The sequence below is a fragment of the Zea mays genome, chromosome 5 (genome assembly GCF_902167145.1).
Source record: "Zea mays cultivar B73 chromosome 5, Zm-B73-REFERENCE-NAM-5.0, whole genome shotgun sequence".
NCBI classification, from domain to species: Eukaryota; Viridiplantae; Streptophyta; class Magnoliopsida; order Poales; family Poaceae; genus Zea; species Zea mays.
The window spans coordinates 192966262-192988950 of record NC_050100.1 but is presented as its reverse complement, the minus strand read 5'-3'; the positions used below and the strand labels follow the sequence as shown (position 1 = coordinate 192988950).

At 43.1% G+C, this 22689-nt stretch overlaps 1 protein-coding gene across 3 annotated transcripts; it reads right to left on the bottom strand.

Annotated features, from left to right (window-relative positions):
- Positions 1 to 9677: 9677 nt before the first annotated feature.
- On the bottom strand, positions 9678 to 18708 carry LOC100194030 (uncharacterized). 3 transcript variants are annotated; one of them, XM_035967731.1, is made up of 10 exons: positions 17886 to 18708; positions 17404 to 17464; positions 15323 to 15557; positions 14862 to 15100; positions 13798 to 14049; positions 13507 to 13687; positions 11947 to 12035; positions 11259 to 11332; positions 11031 to 11178; positions 9678 to 10320 (listed from the first exon to the last, which is right to left on the bottom strand). In XM_035967731.1, the coding sequence occupies exons 1-9, from the start codon at positions 18251 to 18253 to the stop codon at positions 11100 to 11102; spliced, it is 1578 nt and encodes a 525-aa protein (XP_035823624.1). In that variant the 5' UTR covers positions 18254 to 18708; the 3' UTR covers positions 9678 to 10320; positions 11031 to 11099. The 3 variants fall into 3 exon arrangements, with proteins under 3 accessions (XP_035823624.1, XP_035823623.1, NP_001346307.1); XM_035967730.1 differs by having other exon boundaries at positions 17404 to 17497; positions 17886 to 18512; NM_001359378.1 differs by having other exon boundaries at positions 9726 to 11178; positions 17886 to 18351.
- Positions 18709 to 22689: the final 3981 nt, after the last annotated feature.

The following is a 22689-nucleotide window of genomic DNA, read 5'->3' as shown; positions in this document are numbered from 1 at the left end:
TAGGGTAGGTTTGAACTACAACAGGGTTTTATAAATTTCCAAAAATTCTGTAAAAAATACAGTGGGTTGCCCTTTGCTATTCTAACTTGTTTTAAGAAGTTGAGGCTTTAAGTACCAAGGCTAGGCTTTAAACAAAAATAACAAAAGTTAGGCAAAATGGGCCACTTTACACTACACCTCTTGGTTAGGGGTAGGTTCTGTCCTAAAGGTTATTTTTGCTGGTATCCCATAGCAATAATAGGCCTCTGTGCTAAAAATCACAGAAAACTAAGGGGTGGTTATTTAGTTATGATTTTCTTAAATTTAATGTCAAAAAGGCTCTTTCTACTACCTTATTATTTGAAAAATGTCAAACAGCAGATCTCCTATTTTTCCTAAGTTCTTCTTAATGAAATATTAGTTATCCCAAGGGTGGGGGTGTTTTTACCTGGGGGTTATTTTTGTAGAGTTTTTCTAAGTTTCATTTGTTTTATTAAAACAAAAGAGATCTTATTTATTTTACACTAAAACAGGGTATGATATATTTTTCCAGTGAACTATATTGAATAAATAACCTAACAAAAATAGAGGTACTCTCTGGTCCATTAATTAAATTACATTTTCTATTTTCCCTATCCTTAAGCATATTATAGAATAAGGGGTAAAACTAACTTAAATGGAGTGGACAGAGGGGTTTAGCATTTTTATTTGGTTTAGTAGGTATATATAAACTTCTCAGAATTTTTCTAACCCTAGTCAAATAGTGCAACTAATTTTGGCCTTATTATTAAGCTTTTGGTCAAAACTATAATTAAATCAGAGCTTTAAAGTTTTCTATAGTACATAGAGGTTTTATATTTTTCCTAAATAGGTTTCATTATTTGGAGTCTGACAAAATTGGTTTGACCAAATTTGGATGATTTAAACAAAAGTTATGCATTTTCAAAGTTTCTGTTCAATTTAAAAACAGATTTAATAAAGGTTTTCTGGAAAAACAGTTTACACCGAGGTCCCTAGGTTTAAACTAAATCCACCTTCGCAAATCTACCCTCGCGTCACTATTCCCTTGCGTCTCTGACATTTCACAAAACCCCCTAACCTTCTCTCCCTCTCACCCGCAGTCCTTCCCCTTATGCAAACAGTAACCGCGGAAAAGAAAAGGGCGGCGCGGCTTACCGGAGGCGAGGGAGGTCTGGCGAAGGGTGGGGTTGGCTCGGGGAGACTCTGGCGGTCACGTCGAGGTACGGCTCGACGTCGGAGATGGCCGGAATCGCCCGGTCCACGCTGGCAGGCGGGTGTCCTCGTCGGCGGCGAGTATACCGGCCAAACCACGGCGAACTGGTTCAATCCGAGGGCACGGTGAGCATTCTGGGGTCACGCAGCAACTGTGTGCACAAGGAATCGAAGGGTGGTGGAGTGGTTTACCCGGTCCACGTACTCCGGCGGGGTCGAGAGCTCCGGCGAGCGTGGACTGGCTTCTCCGGCGAAGGAAACTCCGATTCCTTGCTCGAGGAGCCTCACGGAGGTGTGCACAAGCTTCTCCGAGGGCAGGACGGGGTTGGGGATGGCTCTGCTGGCCGGTCTATGGTGGCAGAGGGGTTGGGCGGCCGCGGACTCGCTGCGCACGGGCAAACGGCGACGAGCTAACTCCGGTGAGGTGTGGAGGGTGCGCGGAAGGGTGTAGTCGAAGCCTGGGAGGGCTTTATAAGCTCGGGCGCAGGCCACGGCGCGGGTTTGGCTCGGGCGCGGCGCGGGGCATGCGGGGACGCGCGCGAGCGTGCTCTGGCGCGGGCAGAAGGCGTCGAACACGTGGAGGTGAGTTTCTTCCAGTGTTCAAACGTCTCCAGAGATCGCAAACGTGCGAATCTCGCCATGAATCCGGCGCAGACCTCCTCCTGGCACCTAGGGCTATCTCACATGTGTGAGTTCCAAGGGATGATACGCCCTAGATCGGGAGATAGACGGGCGCCAAATCTGGCTTGTCTCTCTACCCACTCAGCGACAAAACTGATGTCAAGAGCTGTCAAACGTCTGAGTCTCGGTCTCAAATTTTTCCAGGGGGTGCCTTGAGTGGTATACCACATTTTTGGTATAGAACCCAAGTGGTTTTGGCGCCATCTTCAAAGTGAACACGGCTGGTCTTTGGATTAGGGCTAAAATGTGACTTAGAGGGAAATAGAGAGCTCTAGCTCTCTCTCCACTTGGAGATTTGAATTGGGGTTTCTCCAGGGGTCTTTTTGCAACATTTTCCCCCTTAATTGATGGTTACCAAGTTAGTTAGGGTTTGGGTAAGAGTTAGACATGCTTTGCCCTCTTGCTCACTCTCTTGTCCCTCCTTGCCTAGGGTTTTGGAAGATAGGGGTTTAGGAGAGGTCTAGGGTTCTTCTCCCCTCTTATCCAAGGTAGTAAGTGTGCAAGGATTAGAGTAATGCTTCTTATGTCATTGGCAACTTGATTAGCACATGAGCTCCAAGTTCTTATGTGGTGCCCTAAGTCTTTACCCCTGTGAACACATCTTCTAGTGCCAAGGTGGCTCTAGCCAGGGTAACACCTGGGGTGTTACAGAAGACTTCTTCTCCTTCCCTTTGTTGGAGGAGCTCTTCTTCTTCTCCTTCCTCTTGGTGCGGGACTCTTCCGATGAAGTGCTCCCGTGGCTTGTAGTGGGCTTTTCGCCGGTCTCCATCTCCTTCTTGGCGTAATCTCCCGACATCACTTCAAGCGGTTAGGCTCTAATGAAGCACCGGGCTCTGATACCAATTGATAGTCGCCTAGAGGGGGGTGAATAGGGCGAAACTGAAATTTGCAAATATAAACACAACTACAAGCCGGGTTAGCGTTAGAAATAAAACCGAGTCCGCGAGAGAGGGTGGAAAACAAATTGCAAGCAAATGAAGAGTGTGACACGTGGATTTGTTTTACCGAGGTTCGGTTCTCTCAAACCTACTCCCCGTTGAGGAGGCCACAAAGGCCGGGTCTCTTTCAACCCTTCCCTCTCTCAAACGGTCCCTCGGACCGAGTGAGCTTCTCTTCTCAAATCAAAGCCGGGAACAAAAACTTCCCCGCAAGGGCCACCACACAATTGGTGCCTCTTACCTTGATTACAATGGAGTTTTGATCACAAGAACAAGTGAGAAAGAAAAGAAGCAATCCAAGCGCAAGAGCTCAAAAGAACACGGCAAATCTCTCTCGCTAATTACTAAAGCCTTGTGTGAAATTGGAGAGGATTTGATCTCTTTGTATGTGTCTAGAATTGAATGCCTAGCTCTTGTAAGTGGTTGAGAAGTGGAAAACTTGGATGCAATGAATGGTGGGGTGGTTGGGGTATTTATAGCCCCAACCACCAAACTTGACCGTTGGTGGAGGCTGTCTGTTCGATGGCGCACCGGACATGTCCGGTGCCCCAGCCACGTCACCAGTTCCGTTGGATTCCGACCGTTGGAGCTTCTGACTTGTGGGCCTGCCTGGATGTCCGGTGCACACCGGATATGTACTGTTTACTGTCCGGTGTGCCAGTATGGGCACGCCTGACTTCTGCGCACGCTGCGCGCGCAATTAATGCGCCGCAGGTAGCCGTTGGCGCGGAGATAGTCGTTGCTCCGGAGTTGCACCGGACAGTCCGGTGCACACCGGACATGTCCGGTGAATTATAGCGGACTAGCCGTTGGAGATTCCCGAAGCTGGCGAGTTCCTGAGGCCGCTCTTCCTTGGCGCACCGGACACTGTCCGGTGTACACCGGACAGTCCGGTGAATTATAGCGCGAGTGCCTCTGGAGATTCCCGAAGGTAGCGAGTTCAAGTTGGAGTCCTCTGGTGCACCGGACATGTCCGGTGGTGCACCGGACACTGTCCGGTGGCACACCCAGACCAGAGGTGCCTTCGGTTGGCCCTTTGCTCTTTTGTTGAACCCAACTCTTGGTCTTTTTATTGGCCAAGTGTGAACCTTTAGCACCTGTATAACTTATACACTACAACAAACTAGTTAGTCCAATAATTTGTGTTGGGCAATTCAACCACCAAAATTATTAGGAACTAGGTGTAAGCCTAATTCCCTTTCAACATCCCTATACCTAGCCAAAATTAGCCACTAAAATTTTAGATCCTATCTTTTGATTTGGCTAGGGTGACAATGCCGCCCTTAACATAGTCATTGGAACTCTGAGAATAAATACTCATATGTTCATCTACAGTGGCTATTGTTCCTTCCTCGCATTTGACTGTTATTAGACAAAAAAAAACTACTCAGTCTTCTCTCCTCCATTGTTCCATGTGAAGCTCCCAAGTAAAACTTTGATTCCAACCATCAAAATTTGATAGAAAAGGCAACAAAGTTTAATTGGAGAGAGGATCCATTGATTTCCCATCTCAAAGAGCATTTGGTTCACGTTTGTTTGGCCGATGGTTCTAGGGGGTTTTACTCTTGGACCTTGCTCCTAGACGACTATGCATCATCCTTGCACTTGCCAAGTGTTGTGGCAACCTAGATATGTTTGTAACACTCGAATCACAGCTAAGAAATCACCCTCACTTTAAAGAGTTTGGTCTCTTAATTTGAGAATGAGGGAAGGGCAAGCCCCGGTGGCAAGCCTAAGATTTTTGTGACATCCTCAACGACGTGGTCTTAGGTAAGCCTTGGTAGTGAGTCGAACCACGAGATAAATCCATGCCTAGTGTGCTTCATTTACATTCTTGCAAGTTCATATTGTTGTTTTAGGGTTTGTGATCGATCTACTTGCACACTAGTGATATACTTGATTTAGCTCTCGATCTGTAATCCATATACCCGCTAAAGGCTAGAAATTTATCTGATCTAAGTTCTGAAGGTTACATTTTGAATTTGATTTAAATTTCCCTACGTAGGTCGACAATGTCACTCTTATAGGCCGGCACTAACGCTCTCTACGATGATAGAGTTTCGAGTTAAACTTTTACAAGCATGTTCACTCCCCCTCTACGTTACCATCCTATTCCAGGAGATCCTATAAAAAATTTAATCGTCGGTATTTTTTAAAAACTTAGAACCGAACACTATTGGTTTACCTTTACACTACTAGTTTATTTCTACTTTTCGATAAAGTAAAATGCATCAACGTACTCTAACTTGGCTATACAAAACCGGGTTTATTCAAACTAGATGTTGACATGGTGTATCATGTTGGAGTCATTTGGGTCCTTGAATTTGGCATGTTGTGTTATTTGAGTCCCTAAGCTTTGATCACTTTGGTTATAGAGGTTTGGAACGTAGAAGCGCAATATCCTATGTTCAAATGAGTTGATAGAAACATAGTCCAAGATTACACACCCCAAATGATATATGAGCAAGAGGACCAGCGAGCTCTTCCTCTTCTTTGATGTTGGTGAGGGTTCTATTCTCATCTATACAAATCACATTATGAAGCTTTTGGAGTCGTAGGATTGCCTAGGCTTGGCCTTAAGATCATGAAATGTGTTTTTCGAACCATAGACTTTGAATTCTAGACATATCTTTTGTGCTGCTCTACTTATCATTTTTATAGCACAAGAGAAAGGATAGCTACACTTTTGTTGGATGATGGTCCTACCTAGCAAAAATTCAACTACTCTTATCTTCACTAGAATGGGTGAACATGTTCTTATATTCCTATTTTCCAAACATCCATTTCTATAAAATTCTTAGATATCTTTTAGAAGGATGTAGTAAAATATAATCAAAAGCATATGTAATGGAAGATGTATAGGAAAAATGGTTGGAGAGGTGTGTGTGTATAGTGGCTCTCTCGCATCCCATCTATCTATTTTTATACTTTAAACAATAGATTAACCAAAACTTGAATATGTATTAGTCATTTAAAGGTATGACAAATAGATACGTATAGAGCAAAATATATCTTCTAATATAAATATTTAAGGCATAGAGAATAAGATATAAACAACGCTATTGGGGGAAATATATAAAAGAAAATATTTTATATAAGAAGGAAAAGGAGTGATATATGAAGAGACAGTGGAGGTGGGGGGCGAGCCAGTGAGGCTAGCGGCTCCTCTATGTAATGCTATCTGCAACAGTTTTCTCTAAATTTCGTCTCTTATATCTCACTTTTGTGTCACGTCATACAAATTTCACCCTCTACTTTTCTCTCTTCCGCAACGGTTACCTCTAAATTCTTCCCATATACCCCACTAAAACTATAAAATACTATTTTTATATCTTTTCATCATCTAATATCATTTTTCTCAACTAATCTCTAGTACCTATTAAGACGGTAAGGGAGACCCTCATTCCGTGTTCTGCGCTCATTCCCATTCCTAGCTGCTTGTCTTTCTTATTCCCTATTCCCCCTCCCTGCAAAGCTTATTCACATTTCCATTCCCGGCTATCACGTGTCTTTCTCATTCCCCCTCCCACAAAGCCTATTCTCATTCCCACGTGCATCCCACGCCTAGCTAAAATTAAATTAAAAAAACAGGCTCCAAGGGGATTCGAACCCGCGAACCTCTCAAATAAATGTGTTTGTAGCTACCACTACACCACATGTGTGTTTATGTCTACATCTATTATAGTAAAAACATATAATACATCTCTCCCGAAGCCCACCTGCTACCCTTGCACAATGTGTAGTAGTAGATAAGTATCACTGAGATTATTAAATTATATTTTTGGATTGAGGGAGTAATATTTAAAGAAGAGCCTTGCATGCAATTTCTTTTGTTTGAATAATATTTTCAACTTAAATACTTTTTTTTGCATGTGTAACATTTATTCTCCATAATATTTTCCATGGATCTAACTTATAAACCATTTTCATAAACCAATGCCAAAGATGAATCCATGTTTCTTACTTGGAAACCCCGAACAAACACCACTAGCACGAGGCGCTCGCGTTGGCGTCGCTCACCGACGACGAGAAGAAACTTGGCGACTGACAGTTCGAACTCTGGAAGCAGTCCTACATGGCCCATGCGCCGCTGTGTACGGCAAGCTCCGGCGCAGCCGCCGCTTGGACGTGGTCTAGAGCGGCTGCACCGCGCTGTCCATCGTCAAACATGGGAACCTCATGGTCGTCGCCAATGTCGACGACTCTCGGGTTGTTCTGGGCATCGCAACCTACGACGACGCCATCACGCCGTCTAGCTCATCATGCACCTGAAGCCTAACCTGCCACGTAAGTCGCTACTGACCGACCATGAATTCTTGTGCGCTGGAATGATGACCATTGTTGTTGTTGTGTGAGTGTCCTCGAACAAGATGTATGTAGAGGAGTAGCACATCCGGTGGTGCAACGACCAGGTGTACTACCTCGCTGATGAGCCCGGGGTGCACTTCATTTGGCAGCCCAGCCAAGAGTGATCGGTACTCACCATATCGCGCGCGTTCGACGACTATTATATCAAGGATTGTGGCGTCATCTCGACACCGGAGGTGAGCAGAGGTGGACCGACAACAATGACCACTCGCCATCGTCGGGGTACCTTTTGTGCCGGCCTACCTTTAATTCTCTTCGCAAACACACACTTGCATTTTTTGTTTAAGCAAGCGTGTATGGTGGTGCGTGCCTGATGACTAACGATGTACGACGGAACTTCTACCGGCAGGTGTGGCACGTGCTCTCCAATAATGAGACCATGCAAATCATGACATATATCGAAGTCTGCATGATACTGATGGTTGCAATGTAGTAGTGAAACAACTAAATTAAAATAACAAAATTTATGTATGGCTAGGATCACAAATGGATTATGAAATATTTTCTTATAACAATATAAGACACATTTTGTATATAAGTTATCATGGTATTATATGTTCCCGTTGCAACGCACGGGTACTGACCTAGTAAATAATGGTGTGCACAGAATTTGATGCAAGGGGGTTGACATAAATCACCCTTGATCGGGCGTGCTGTGGCTTGCAGCAAGGGTAGGAGAGGGGGTAGAGACAGACGATGCACCGTGGTTGTGACGCTAAATTGATACAGGATTAGGGGGAGGGGAGGTATAGAGTAAAGCGTTGAAACAAGTTTAAGTCTATCCACAGCGGTTTTCTCTATTTTTTCCCTCTATATCATTTTTTGTGTCATATCATCAACATTTTACCCCCTAAATTTTCATCTCCCACAGCAGTTCCCCTATATTTTTCATTATACCCCACTACAACCATAAAATATTATTTTTTATATCTACTTTTTAACTAATATCAGTTTTTTATCTACTAACAATTGATCGTAAACCCACTGCTACAGAAATGAACAGGGTGAATCTAAAGCAGGGAGAGAGAAAGGGACCGGCCGGTAAGGGTCCTGCAGGGGGGCAACGGGCAACGCTGCTGGCGTGGAGTGCTGGCTGGCGGCAACCGCTGCAGCCAGCCTAACGTCCCGCGGCGAGTGCGGGGCCAGTCTGCGGCCGGGCCCACGTGTTAGCCGACCCATGGCGGCTACATCGCCCGTTACGACAGAGGATCCGAGTGCGCCGGCGAGGGGCAACGAGTCGATGACGAGATGAAGATGTGAAGGGCATGGAATGGCCTTCAACAAGGAGCCTAGCCTACGCCCTACGAGTGTAGCTCGGATTTTGAGCAAGGGCAGGAAGTAAATGCAGAGTTCAGAGTTCCTGTCTAGCTGCGGCCGCTGCCGCTGTCGATGCAGTGGTACTCGCAGGGTGGCGAGGGGCATCGCCATCATGATGATACAGCCGGACATGTGCTCGGGGGCTCAGCTCTCAGGTCTCAGCACACAGCAGGAGTGAAGGACCGCTCCGGGTCCGCCCCTGCCTCGCTTTCTTTTTCTCCTACTTCGCTCCTGCCTCACTTAGTCGCTTTCTTTTTCTCCTACTAACGTTTTTGTATGTGTGCAGCCACTACAGCGCGGATAATGCAGTAATTTTCTTCTCTTAAAAGGATAGATGTTCCAGTAGAACCAGAAGTGCTGCCAAGTTTTCTGGATCACTCATGAAAGAATTTTACTACTTTCCCGATGAGATTTCGCGTATGAAAGGAACTCGAGAACTATACTGTAGCTCAGTTGTCCCCTATGGGCAATTGGCAAAGCATAATTTTGGGTTCATCTGGATTTCACCTCTGGCTGTCCCCATATATGGTGGAAGGCAGAAAACATTCTAAAAAAGAAATACAGAGAACATGGGAAAGCTTCACGCCTCGAGACAAATATGGCGCTGCAAAATCAACATGGAGAAATGAGGAAAACCTACCCTCCCATGCTGGCACGAAGGCGTGTCACGAGGGAGCGAGAGGTCGTTTGCACTTGCCAGTTGCCACTTTTAGTTCACCTGGCCAAAGCCATGGCGAGAGAAGGCTCGCCCAGGCAGGGAAGGTGAATTAATTAGTGTATATATACACATACAACCTTTTCGGGGGCAAGCCAGTAACATGTTGAGATTTCTGGCCAGCATAAACCTGCAAAGATAAGATAAACCCAACTAGAAACAATGTCAGCACCATGGCGAACCAAAGTCAAATTTAAGAGCAACGCATTTGACGAAATGATGTACGTGACTCAAGTCAAGCAATCTTTTTTTCTCGATCTTGCTTATCATTTCATTAAAAGAAAGGGTTACAGAGACACCACACACGAACTCACGCCACACCCAAAAGAACAGCACCCAAGGGGTTAAGATGAACCGTGTGGGCTATAGGAGTACTAGATGTTTGTTTCCAAGATTTCTCTAACCTGAGCAGCTCAGGTAATTATATCACGAAAAGGAAAGAAACAGAGTGCAAAAACAGCTGCAACGTTTGTTATTATGAAAAAAACAAGTAAACAGTTCTTTACACATAACCTGGACAGGTTGCTTGTGCCGAACACAAAGTCAGCACAAACGTGACGAGCGTTTTATCCAAGCAAATCTAAATGGTGACCACGGCACCAAGCAAAAGTGACATGACTGCAAGGGTAAGACAGCACAACATGATGCAGCTCACCACCGATTATTTGCAAACTTAACCAGTTCACTACCGTTCAGACTCCAGACTTCAAGTTCAATGGCCGACCTGTCACCCAATAACCCATCTGAGGCCCACATCCCCAAGTTCGACTCGGGCAACAAGCTTGTGTGAGCACCGACAGATCACACGCCCAGAACCAGCAACAGGGTTAAAATGTCCTGTGTGAAACAGCTAATGACACAATAGGATGAAAATAAGAGAAAAAGAAACTAAAAGCAGGACAGGGCCTAGGAATAGGCACCTAGAATATACACTACTTTGTGCCTAATGTGGCAGGACATTTGCCCTCATATAGCCATAACAGTGTCAGCATGACAAGGTGTAATAAAAAAAGTTGGGTGCCTCATCTAATGTTATCCACCAACATAGAATTGTCTCTGATGCAACAAACGAGATCAACACCATAAAACCTGCACATATAACATAGGGTCAACTCTATTCACATACTGGCTCTTTTCATGCACTTATACACACTAACACACTAAATATACAGAATCGAGTGAATTCTTGCAGGTTAAATCCTAACGGGTGCCAAACTTTCCAGTTGCCTCCAGGCTCCAGCAATGGAGCATCTCTATGAAACTATGTTAAGAATTTCAAGTTTGAATTTTAGACTTAAGCCATTCAAGTTCATGAATAAACAATCTACGCTCAACTCCGTCACTATACAAGTGACAAAGTATTAAATCTGCAAAACAGCTAAAGAAAGTTAACGACTCCTTGGAGATCTGGATAAAATGGTCAGGACACGGTTACCAAGTACCATGTCTTGCGGACAAAAGGTAGATAAACTAATAACATGTTACAGTCAATCGCAGGTTGAAGCATCCTAGCTGGCAGTTAAAACCCACTTAACTCATACTTGCACATGTACTTCTATGAAACAAAAAAATGATAACAATATGTAGTACAATTCAAATGTAAAGTACATTGAAGAATTTCAGCAATTTTATGTTCTGGCAACAAAACCACTAAATCATTCTATGGAGCGTGCAAAAGGGATCAGTTGAAACAGTATTTTTAGGATATTGTTAAGTTATGCTTAAAGAACCAAGTAGCAGGTGTCAATGGACCATGCAGACAGACAGATAGACCCCCAAAAAGAACTAAAAATAATTACCTGATGAGCTGGTATTTACAAAAGTTCTCATTATTCGCGGAGAAATGAAAGCATATGAAAACGGTCAGATTATTGGCAGTATATAGCCTGGTCTATCTGAGGAGGAATTGATTTTATTTCAGTCCCAAGCTCTTGTTCAATCCTATACCTGTTACCAGAAACAGTATTCTGTCAGAACAATGTCGGTAATAGAAAAGGTCAACAGTTGTAGTGGGAAAATTTACGTACAAGTTAAACCGGTCCTCATAGGTGATCAAATTAACGGCCAGACCAAGGTGGCCAAATCTCCCAGATCTACCAACCTGGCAAGCCAAAAGAGGGCGTTAAATTTACCAAAGATGGATGCCACAAGTGGAATGCAACAGACAGATTCAATTCCTAAATATCACTAATGGGGCGTTTGGATCCATGCATTTTGGAGGAATTGAAATTTACTTAATAAAGTAACCTATTTAGCTTGGAATTTAACATTCCGCCACTTTCTAAAGTTCAGATATAAGACTATCTCAAATTCACGGTGTGGAGGATGTGAAATGATTTTATGTGTCAGTAGAATTTGTTTCTACTCTACAACTTATAGGACGCTCTTCGGCTCACTCCTCTATAATAAAAATGTAGCACGTAAATATCTCCGACATCTTGCAAATAATAGTATATAGATATATTTTGTATAAACACAAATTAGCTTAATTGATATGTGCCTAAATTACTATTATTAGAATGGAATTCAATTCCAAGGATACAAACGAGGCGAAGGATAATCTGTAAACAACAAGCATTTTTTATTTAAAAAAAGTGCCTCAAAACTGCTAAAATATGTCAGTTGTGCATCATAGTATATTAGTATGCCACACTTATATTTTAGGTTATGAAACAAAGTGAAAACAGATAAAAGGAACAGTTAAATCAATCCTACCCTGTGGAGATATGTTTCAGAGTTCTTGGGGAAATCAAAATTGATAACAACATTCACAGCTTGAATATCTATTCCCCTTGTAAAAAGATCTGCAAAACAAAAGATACAAAGTTTGTTAGAAAACATAAACAAGCAATACAAACTACCTACATGCCACTCAGTCCAAAACCTTAAGGCTCCTTCACATTTTGTTTAACAGAAGAATGGCATTCATAATCTTACACAATAACATTCCAGCAACCAATTGATAGAAAAAGATGGTGGAAACAGAATTGACTGACATCGAAGGATTTCTAGCATCTTTACCATTTAGATTTCACCACACGAACTAAATTAATAAACAAATGTTTGACCTTAGCAATTTGCATGTCCTGTGTTTCACCTATGCTTCTCCATAGCCTTGGGAGTATACATCTCAAAATGGTATATTAAAGAACAAAGAGTATAGTCAGGGCATGTTTCCCTCTCTATCCGAACTACAATGCTTTGGAGGAAACTGATTGAATCACATCAGTCAGTAGGTTATGGATGATTATTTCACATTTTTTTGCTTATACCTAATACTTCCTTGTTAGTGTGCATTCTGAACTATGGAGCAACATAATTGTAGTAGTTCAAGTTAGGCCCTATTTAGAGCCCTGCTCCCTGATCCTTCAGTTATGCTCCTTGATTATCCAATGGAGTGATTCCATTGGATTCCTAGGAGAGAGCAGGGTGGGGAGCTGATGGGAATTGATTCTCTGCTGATCCATACCAGAATATAACAGGGAGCAGGGTTAAGCATGTTTTTGGGCCCCTAGTGTAAATGGAGAAGTGATTCTCTCCTGTTCATCACATGAATCAGTTGGCATTTTGTGAGTGTTTCACTGGTTGGGAGTGATTCTTTTCGGAGAAGCTGGAGCTGGAGCTCTCCCAATCAGCCCCTTATGCTACCAACTAGCATATTGCTGACAGGAATGTCCTCGTTAATGTGCATTGTGAACTATGGAGCAACATAATGAATCATAGTAGTTCAAATTATGCTGTCACCAACATATTGCTGACAGCAGGGGCGCACCCAATGGGTATTATGGATAGGCCCCCGACTAGGATTGGGATCCTCGGCAGTCGACTGCTCTCACGCGTCGACGTCGGAAGACCCCACGGCCCCACCTGTCAACCTCCCAACAGTCGACTGCGCGACTGCCGAGGATCCGGATTCCCCCCGACTACCATGTAATTTGTGCAATAGCAAACTACTAGTCCGTGTTTAGGCCCAAAAATACAAAGCTATGTAATTTGCAACCTAATTTGGTGAATCACATGCATTATGAGATTATGACACATTTTAGTTATTTTCTGCTTATATACTGAATTGATATAAATTAAATATATGTGATATCAAATTATACACGGTATTATTTTCATCCTCGACTACCTTAGATTTAAATCCTGGGTCCGCCACTGGCTGACACGGATAAGGAAATGAGTGACTTAACACTGACATTGAACTACAAAGATTGTACATAAGAAAAAAAAATGACTGAAAGAGTTGAATCCACAAGAGAAATAATAGTATACCAGTGCAAACAAGGTTCCTGCATGCTCCATTACGGAAATCATGGAAAACTCTATTACGGTGGTCCTGTAGCATCTTTGCATGAATATAGAAGCAAGAATAGCCAAGCTCTGTGATCTTTTTCGCCAATAGTTCAACACGATTTACAGAGTTACAAAATATTATTGACTGGTTGATTTGAAGCTGTACCAAAACAATCAACAATTGAATGACTTGAGCGTTATGACTTAGGTGGGAAGCAAGATGCCTAGTCAAATAAATCATGAAATGATAGAGGTGTCCATCAGCAAAACCTTGGAAAAGAGAGTGTTGAGACAGTGAACTTTCTGTCTTTCTTCCACAAAAGCATAGAACTGTGTAATTCCCTTCAGTGTAAGTTCGTCCATAAGGTTAATCACATAAGGTTTAGGCAGATATTTGTCCTTAAACTCCTTAACAGTCACAGGGAATGTCGCTGAAAACATCAAAATCTGTCGACTAGCAGGGAGGTAGCGAATCAACTGTTCTATGGAAGGTTGAAACTCAGGAGAGAGAAGCTTGTCTGCCTGGAAAGGAAGAGATATCTATATAATTATTTGTGGAAACGTCAAAAATGTAGAACCAAAATCACAAAAATAAAATATTTCAAACAAAATATTATTCGAGAAAAAGAACAGTTCATTACTAACTTAGATAATGCGTAACAGAGTACTAGCATGTTTCTATTCAGTAGGTACTATTTTTGTCCCTAAGCACAAATTCAAACTGAAAAGTTATGAAGGGACATATTAAAGCTTAGATATGATCTTTCAGGATCATTCTAGCAATCTAGCCACTTCGTTCATTCTTATTTTACACATCTTATGGAATTATCTTAATAGAGTCCAAGTGACAACGCCATGCACACCACGGTTTCAAAAAAGAGTGCACCACCATCTTGCAACCAACACTAAACCCTGCTATTTTTGGGTCAAATCTAATATTCAGAGTTCCACTGTTAAAATAAGAAAAACTCCCATTCTATGTTGAAATGCAAAAGGTGACTAGTTGATTAACAGGTTCCAGGTGAAAACTGAATTTAGATAGGTGCAGGCTGAATCAACCAGTAGGTAATCCAGTTAGGGTGCAAATTTGACAGAGACGTTCACTGACTTATAGATAAATTTGATTTTGGCACAATCATTGGTTGTTAATTAAAAGCTTAACATTGAACAACTTGGCAAGAATTCTCCTTCCAACAGGATTCTCTTTGACATTAGGGTTACAAACAAGTGGCAAGATACATTACTGAACAAAATGCAGCACAATGGTGATAAAAGTGGTCATTTACATGAGGTAGCAATATGAAAGCACTCAGATAAAGCTTGAAATAAATTACCTCATCCATAATAAGCATTGAACAGTCGTTCAAAATGCAAACACCTTTCTTTGTAAGATCCAAAATACGCCCAGGTGTTCCAACGAGTAAGTGCACAGGTTGGTACAGACGAACAATATCATCCTTCAAACTGGTTCCACCAGTGGTGACCATAACCTGGATCTTCAAATGCTTACCAAGCTCCTTGCAAACTTGTGATGTTTGCAGAGCCAATTCCCTTGTGGGAACCAATATAACAACTGCAAGGCATAAAGAGACCTTACTCAAGCTTTTTCATGAAATATTCAGTGAAAATTACATCTAAGTATCAAAGAAATTCATGCACACAAAAAAGGAGCCTGAGTAATGAAAAATAAAATAAGACCACTGCTATTATTGTTATGGAAGACGTCAAGTTTAAATCATCTTAGAATCTTTCAAATTCGTTGAATAAAAATAAAGTTGCAGACTCTAGAACAGACCTTGAATAGCATTTTTTTCTTGATCAATCTTTTCCAGTGCAGGAATACAAAATGCAGCAGTCTTGCCAGTTCCGTTCTTCGCTCTTGCAAGAATGTCACTACCAGTTAAAGCAATAGGAATGCTTTCCTCTTGGATAGGAGACGGTCTTTCAAATCCCTTCTCGTATATACCCATTAGGAGTTCACGCTTGAGAAAATAGTCTTCAAACTCATTTCCCTTGGTAGCTGTAACATCCTGAACAATATTTAATATAATAAATTATGAGCGCAGAGTAGCAACAACATAATACCAAACTTGTAGGTGGAAAAGTAACACAGAAAAATTGAATCATATCTGTTCAGAACTCCCCCCCCCCCCCCCTTGGACCAAGAAGACATGTCATTCGCAAGGAAACTTTAGAAAGTCATGTGTAGAAAGCTGGGCAGCACAACATTTCTGAGTTCAACCGTGCCAGCTATTTTTTTTCTCGAATACGCAGGAGAACTGCGCATCAATAATATTAAGGAGATAAAAGAGGTCCAAAATGGACCAAGTACAAGGAAACCTCCTTACGGAGGCCAGAATTTAGAATAAAGAAACACACACACGCACATTGTAAAAGAACTCTACAGACAACTCAGCACTAGCTAGGCCTAAAACTCTACCACAGGTAGAACAGGAGCTCATCGATCCGAAGGGAAGACAAAGCTTTGATCTCTGTTAGAGACCAAAGGACAGCTTCCTCCCTTGCTGCCCGAAGGGCCACAACCAGACTCAGGCTGCAGCCATGGAAAACACACCTGTTCCTATGCTTCCAGATAATCCAAGCTCCTAAAATAACAAAAGAGTTGAAGTCTTTCCTTGCTGTCTCAATCACTCTGGAGCTACTACCCATCCACCATGTCTCGAAGGAATGGTCATCCTGTTGAGGACAGAGGCCTTGCCAGCATCCAATCTTCACGAGCTCAAGCCAAAATTGTTTGGCAAAGACGCACCCAACTAGCAAACGGTTGATCGATTCAACAGCCTGATCACACAACAAGTACCTCTCTGGATGGTCGAGACCTCGCTTGGCGAGTCTATCGGCTGTCCAACATCTGTCATGCTCAACTACCCAAATGAAAAATTTGCACTTTCTAGGAGCCCAAGACTTCCATACCCTTTCAGCCGGTTCAAACTCAATTGTTCCTGGAAAGAGAGCACTATAAGCTGAACTGCTGAACCTATAGAAAAGAAACCTGAAGCAGCAAACTTCCATATATGCCAGTCTTATACCCCTAGGGCTGTAGCACCCTGCCTTCTAAAGCTTCACAAAGGTCAAGAAACTCAGCAATAACTCTTACTGAAAACGCACCTCTCAAGCTTGCCATCCACTGAAAACCTGGGAGAGCATCTTGGACTGTCAAGGAATCAATCAGACGTCTAGGAACCAGCCCCAACAACGCAGGTGCAAAGTCTTGGATACAGTTTCCATTCAACCAACGATCTTTCCAAAAAAGAGTGTTAGAACCATCATCAAGCTGTGTCACAACTGCTACTCCCACAAAAGATCGCACTTCCGGGCACACATGAATGGGGAGAGAAGACCATGGTCTGTTAGGATCAGTTTTTTGTAACCATGGCCACCGTGCTTGCAAAGCCCAGCTAAGGTGCCAGCTAATTGTCTAAACAGTTCAGTATACAGTTGTATAGTGAATCATATTCCCTTGGTGTCACTAGATAGGATGAATCAAAGTTGATCTTAGATTCCTAGCATTACACAAATAGATACCATCAACCATGTAATAATTACACAAATATGGGGGTGTTTGAAGATGACTCTTCCCTGTGAAAAGGACACTTATCAAATTTAGGTCCCTCAGAAATTTCTGGCGATCAGAATTGCATTCCACCATGACTGTGATGTAATGATTAAAACTAAAGAAAAAAAATCTGCATTGAACTTTTACCGTAGCCTTGGGATAATTTATGTGTCAAAGTAAGAGAACTTTTGACTTAGAACAAAGATAAAGTGACCTATACCTTGGTAGATGGGATGGAAGGAGAATTTACAACATTCTAAATTTGCAACAGAAAGGGGGGTTGAAATGCCATAACATACCTCTGTCCTGTAGCGTGTATCTGGAGGCGGCAGCTTCAATTGGGCCTTCCAATCTTGTGAACTGCACATATGGATAAGCACAGTTCCTGTATAACTATCTCCACAAGAGTTTTTTTTTAGTGTAATAAACCAAGCAAACAACTGGGAACGTAACTAGCGGCTACTAGTACAGGGTATTACTAGTCACCTAATTTAGTTTCGAAATTAAAATACAGCAAACTGTAGTCATAGCCGTCCGAACCTGTGGCATCAGAATTCGGAACACATCTTTGGGCATCAATAAACCACCAAAATTACCGATATGAGACACCAATCACCAGGTTTGCGGCTTCGCGCACAGATAGCAAGGGTCAAGTACTCAAGTTGCATTTGGTTCAATTTTGCAAGCCCCGCTCCCCCGGTGCTTAAACTACATACTAAAACGCACTAGGAACGACGGCGACACGACCTATCACCAAAACCGTAGGTTCAGGTTATCTCACCTCGAATCGACGCCATCGGCGGCCGTGGATGGCGCCAGGGACTTCGGCTCGCTGGTCACGGCTGCGCCCGAGGTCTCGCGGGCAATCTGGCTCCGCCGCAGCCACTGCTGCTGTTGCTGCTGGTAAATGTGGTGCTGCTGCTGTTGCTGATGGCGATTGTGGCCGTGGTGCTGGTGCTGGTGCTGCCTCTGCGCGTACTGCTGGTGGTGGTGCGCCCCCGACGTCTGCTGGTGGTGGTGCGCCCCCGACGTCTGCTGGTGGTTGTGGTGCTGATGCGGCTGTTGCGGCGGTGGGCCGCGGCCGTAGTAGTTGAGGTTCCCACCGCGGCCGTTGCCCATGCCCGAAGGATACCTGGCGCGTGGATCCATGGTCGAGAGGAGGATTCAGATCTTCCCAGGAATCGGCTGGAGGATGCAGGATCCAAGGAGAACTTGCAGATCGGATCGGGAAAAGAATTTGGGAGGTGAAGTCTGTAGGATTGGCTCCTGGATCAGGACCAATTTCGAACCCCTTTTTGCCCTTCCGGCAGGGTTCGTGGGTGGGGGAGGAGCGACGGAAAGGTAGCGTCGCCGGATCGTCGTAAGACTCGAAACCTTATTAGGGCAACTGTGGGTTTGTATTAACGGAGGAGCAATTACGCTAATGGCCCTGGCAAATTACTTCAATCCGCAGTGGCGCAGACGCAGTGGAGCGTCGAAGAGGAAGGCTTCGTCACGAAAATCAACTCAGTTTTACAGACCTCTAGCCAAACGCTTGCAAATTCAACAATCAACAACTCAGTTCACCAAAAAAAAAATGAAGTTAGAGTTAATTTCACCATTTTGTTAATTCTAAAAGTGAACTTAATAGGTCCACCTCTTCTAATACACCTTGCTGACGAGCAACCAATGCTTTGATAGATAAAACATGAAACTTGTGAACCATAGCATATAATAATATTCAATCGTTATTTCTCTAGGGTCTCACATTAGAACAAGAAAATAAAGTCACTCATAACCAATAGTGAAAAAATGCAGGGCATGATTGTGAATATCTTATTCACATTCATTAAGATTGGTAATTGATTTACAAAACTTGGTATTCACATTCATTAAGATTGGTAATTGATCCACAGAGCTCAATTTTATTGAACCTACAAGTGGCATGATCAAGATCTAGAGAGCAATTTTCAGCAAAACCAAAAACAATACTTAAGTGACTATGTGAGATCATACTCTTGGTTGAAGATATAAAAATAAAATTCATCACGTGAAGTTTGCAATGAGCATAAAAAATCTATCGTGAGAAGTCTAGTCCCTCTATAACCAGTTAGGTTACAAAAAATGCCAGCCAATATTTATAAAAATAGAGTTCAATCCAAAATCCATACCTATTTGATGAGGACGTTTTTACCGAATGCCTTGGTGTGTATAGTGCGGTCTCAGATAGCGGTGTAGTTTTGGTACTCTTGTTAATTGAAAACAAGAGTATCCTATTAGGATCTAGCATCCTTATTGAATGTGCACAATATTTAGCATGGTATTCTATCTCATAGTTTTGTTCGTCGATCCCTACTTTCTCACTCATAGCATCCCTTGTTGTCTTGACCACCTTCTTTACCACGTTCTTCATCCTCTAAAAAAGGAAAATAATAACACGGCTAGGACAAAAAGATTAGTGCTGGCAGTTAGTCACCCAGAGTTAGTCATTCTTCCAAAATTTCACCTTCCTAACAAAATTAAGACTCATGAAGAATCTTAACAGAAGCAAAAAAAGGAAAAGTGGGAAAACTCTAGGAGGGGTGGCTAGGTGACCACCCTCTTCATTTTTTTCCTTTCGTTTTATATCCCACTGAGAGCACCTAGAGGGGGTGAATATGTGATTCTGTAAAATTTAACTCAAGACCACTCAAGACAACAAACTTGTTTTAATAGTTAAGTTAGAGTAAATCAAACCAAGTTTGAGATTAGAGAAAAGAGAAGAGAGCTCTTCACTTGATTGCTCCTTTGAGATGTGCATCAAACTTAGGAGCAATAATACAAATGAATATGAGAACTCAAGAAGACAATAATCGCAATAGAGTGAATGGACAAGAGACACGACGATTTTATCCCGTGGTTCGACCAATGCCTACTTCACTTTGTGACCTCCTTTGGTCAAGGGTTGCACTCAACCCCTATCAAGTGATACAAAGATCAAACTTGAGTACCACATTTGTCTTACTTATATAAAATTCCGGTTGTGAGGAATCTCCATAAATTGGAGTCTCTCACGCCTTACACAAATGATTTCAATCAAAACCATAGTAAGGAGGAAGTAACAATACACACACGAGCACAATCGCAGCAACAACACGCACACAAGCGAAGAAGAGAGCGCAAGAATCAAAACGACATAGTCACAACTCAATAACGCGCTCAAATCTCTCTCGAATGAATCAACAGCGTGGTTACGAAGTCTCGAGGTTGTAAAGTGCTCAAAGTGTGCTTGTACCAGGTAGAGGCGACTAGGGGCCTCTTTTATAGCCCCAAAGGGCTAAGGAACTGCTGCTCCTCCATTTGGAAGTCTCTGGTTGCCTTCTGTCCGAAGGGTGCACCAGATTGTCTGGTGCACATCGAACGCTGCACAGTGGTCGTTGAGTCAGCCGTTGGAGCCTTCGGTCGCTTGGCACACTAGACTGTCGGTGCACACTAGACTGAAAGGGAAATGTGCCCTTGGGCCATTTCTAAGTATTTTGGTGATTTAGTGTCCAACACAAGTGCCTAAGTGTTAAATGGTGGACAAAGTACAAATCAAGTATAAAGGTATGTTTCTAAGACTTAGTATATTGTTTTGGAGACTAATGTATTATGTCTAAGTGCTGAAAACAGAAAAAATCAAGTTGGAATTAAAGATGACTTTGTTCAGCCGAAGTCAGCTCAGTCTGGGTGCACCGGACTGTCCGATGGTGCACCGGACAGTGTTCGGTGGTGCACCGGACAGTGTCCGGTGCGCCAGGCTGACTCAGGCAAACTTGCTGCTCTCGGGAAATCGTTGGCGACGTACGGCTATAATTCACCGGACTGTCCGGTGTGCACCGGACTGTCCGGTGAGCCAACGGTCGGCCGGGCCAGTGGTCGGCCGTGTAATCCGTGCGCGACGCGTGGCCGAGCCAACGGCTAGAAGGGGGCACCAGACTGTCCGGTGTGCACCGGACAGTGTCCGGTGCGCCAACGGCTCCAAAGCGTCAACGGTCGGCTTCGCCAAAGAATGAAAGAAATCCGCACCGGACAGTGTCCGGTGGTGCACCGGACTGTCCGGTGCGCTAGGCGACAGAAGGCAAGAATTGCCTTCCTGGAATGCACTCAACGGCTCCTAGCTGCCTTGGGGCTATAAAAGGGACCCCTAGGCGCATGGAGGAGAAGACCAAGCATTCTCTAAGCATTCCTAAGCACCAAGACTTCGATTCCGCGATTTGATTCTTTGTGATAGCAACTAGAGCTCCATTTGAGTTGTGAACTCGTTGGGTTGTGTTGTGAGCTCTTGTTGTGACTTGTGTGCGTGTTGGTACTCTGATTTCGTGTCTTGTGTGCGTTGCTCATCCCTCCCTTACTCCGTGCTTCTTTGTGAACATCAAAGTGTAAGGGCGAGAGGCTCCAAGTTGTGGAGATTCCTCGCAAGTGAGATATAGTAAAGTGAAAGAAAAACGTCGTGGTATTCAAGTGGGTCTTTGGACCGCTTGAAAGGGGTTGATTGCAACCCTCGTCCGTTGGGACGCCACAACGTGGAGTAGGCAAGTATTGGACTTGGCCGAACCACGGGATAAACCACTTTGCCATCTCTGTGTTGATCTCTTTGTGGTTATCGTGTTGTGCAAGCTCTCCTCTCTAGCCACTTGGCTTAGTTGTGCTAACTCCTAATCAAGTTTTGTGGATTAAGTTTCAAGTTTTTACAGGATCACCTATTCACTCCCCCTCTAGGTGCTCTCAGGGCCTCCCGACCGTTGGCCCAGCAGACGTAGCCGCTGTTGATCACGCGTCGACCGTTGGCGCGGGCAGAGCTGCTGACCACCTAGCTCCAGACTGGCCCAAATTTGGCCAAACTTAGTCAAACTATTTTTCTTCAAATTTGCTCGACTTGATGAGTTTTCTAGCACTTAGACAAATATGATTAGTATCTAAAACAATTGACTATGTGTTAGAAGCGTACCTTTTTTACTTGGAACCACATAGATTTATAGTATGCTCATTTTCAAGCCTAAAAGTGCATTTTTCTCAATTTGCTTTAATTACTTGTGCTCATGCTCATACAAGATGATGTTAGTCCAAAAACAATGTGTTGTGCATTTTATCACCAAAACAAAATAAAATGTAGTGTAGGCATGAAAATGAGATTTGTCTGAGTTTTTAGTTGAGTCATTCTAAGATACATAATCAATGTCTTGACTCTTCAAAAATCAAGACCCAACATTATGTTTTTTGGTGTTTCGTCATTTTCATAAGCCCACACCCAACAACCTAACATCAAGCGGCATCTCACGGGTCGTGCCTGTCGAAGAATCTGAGTGATCGAGCATTGGATTATCGACTTTTTTATTTTATTGTTCTTTTTAAGAGACCATCCAAGAATTCGTTATATAAGTCCGGATGCCATAGGCAAAACGTAAAAAAATCACAAGCTACAAAGCCAATTATCGCAACCTTTATTTTTATGATGAACATTTTTAGATATATTTTTATTCTTTCTATAAATATATTTATATATATCGTGTATACACTAGACACATGGGATATGCCAGAGCATACCCCTATCTACGCCACTGTGCCATAGTACTCATGGAGAGCCA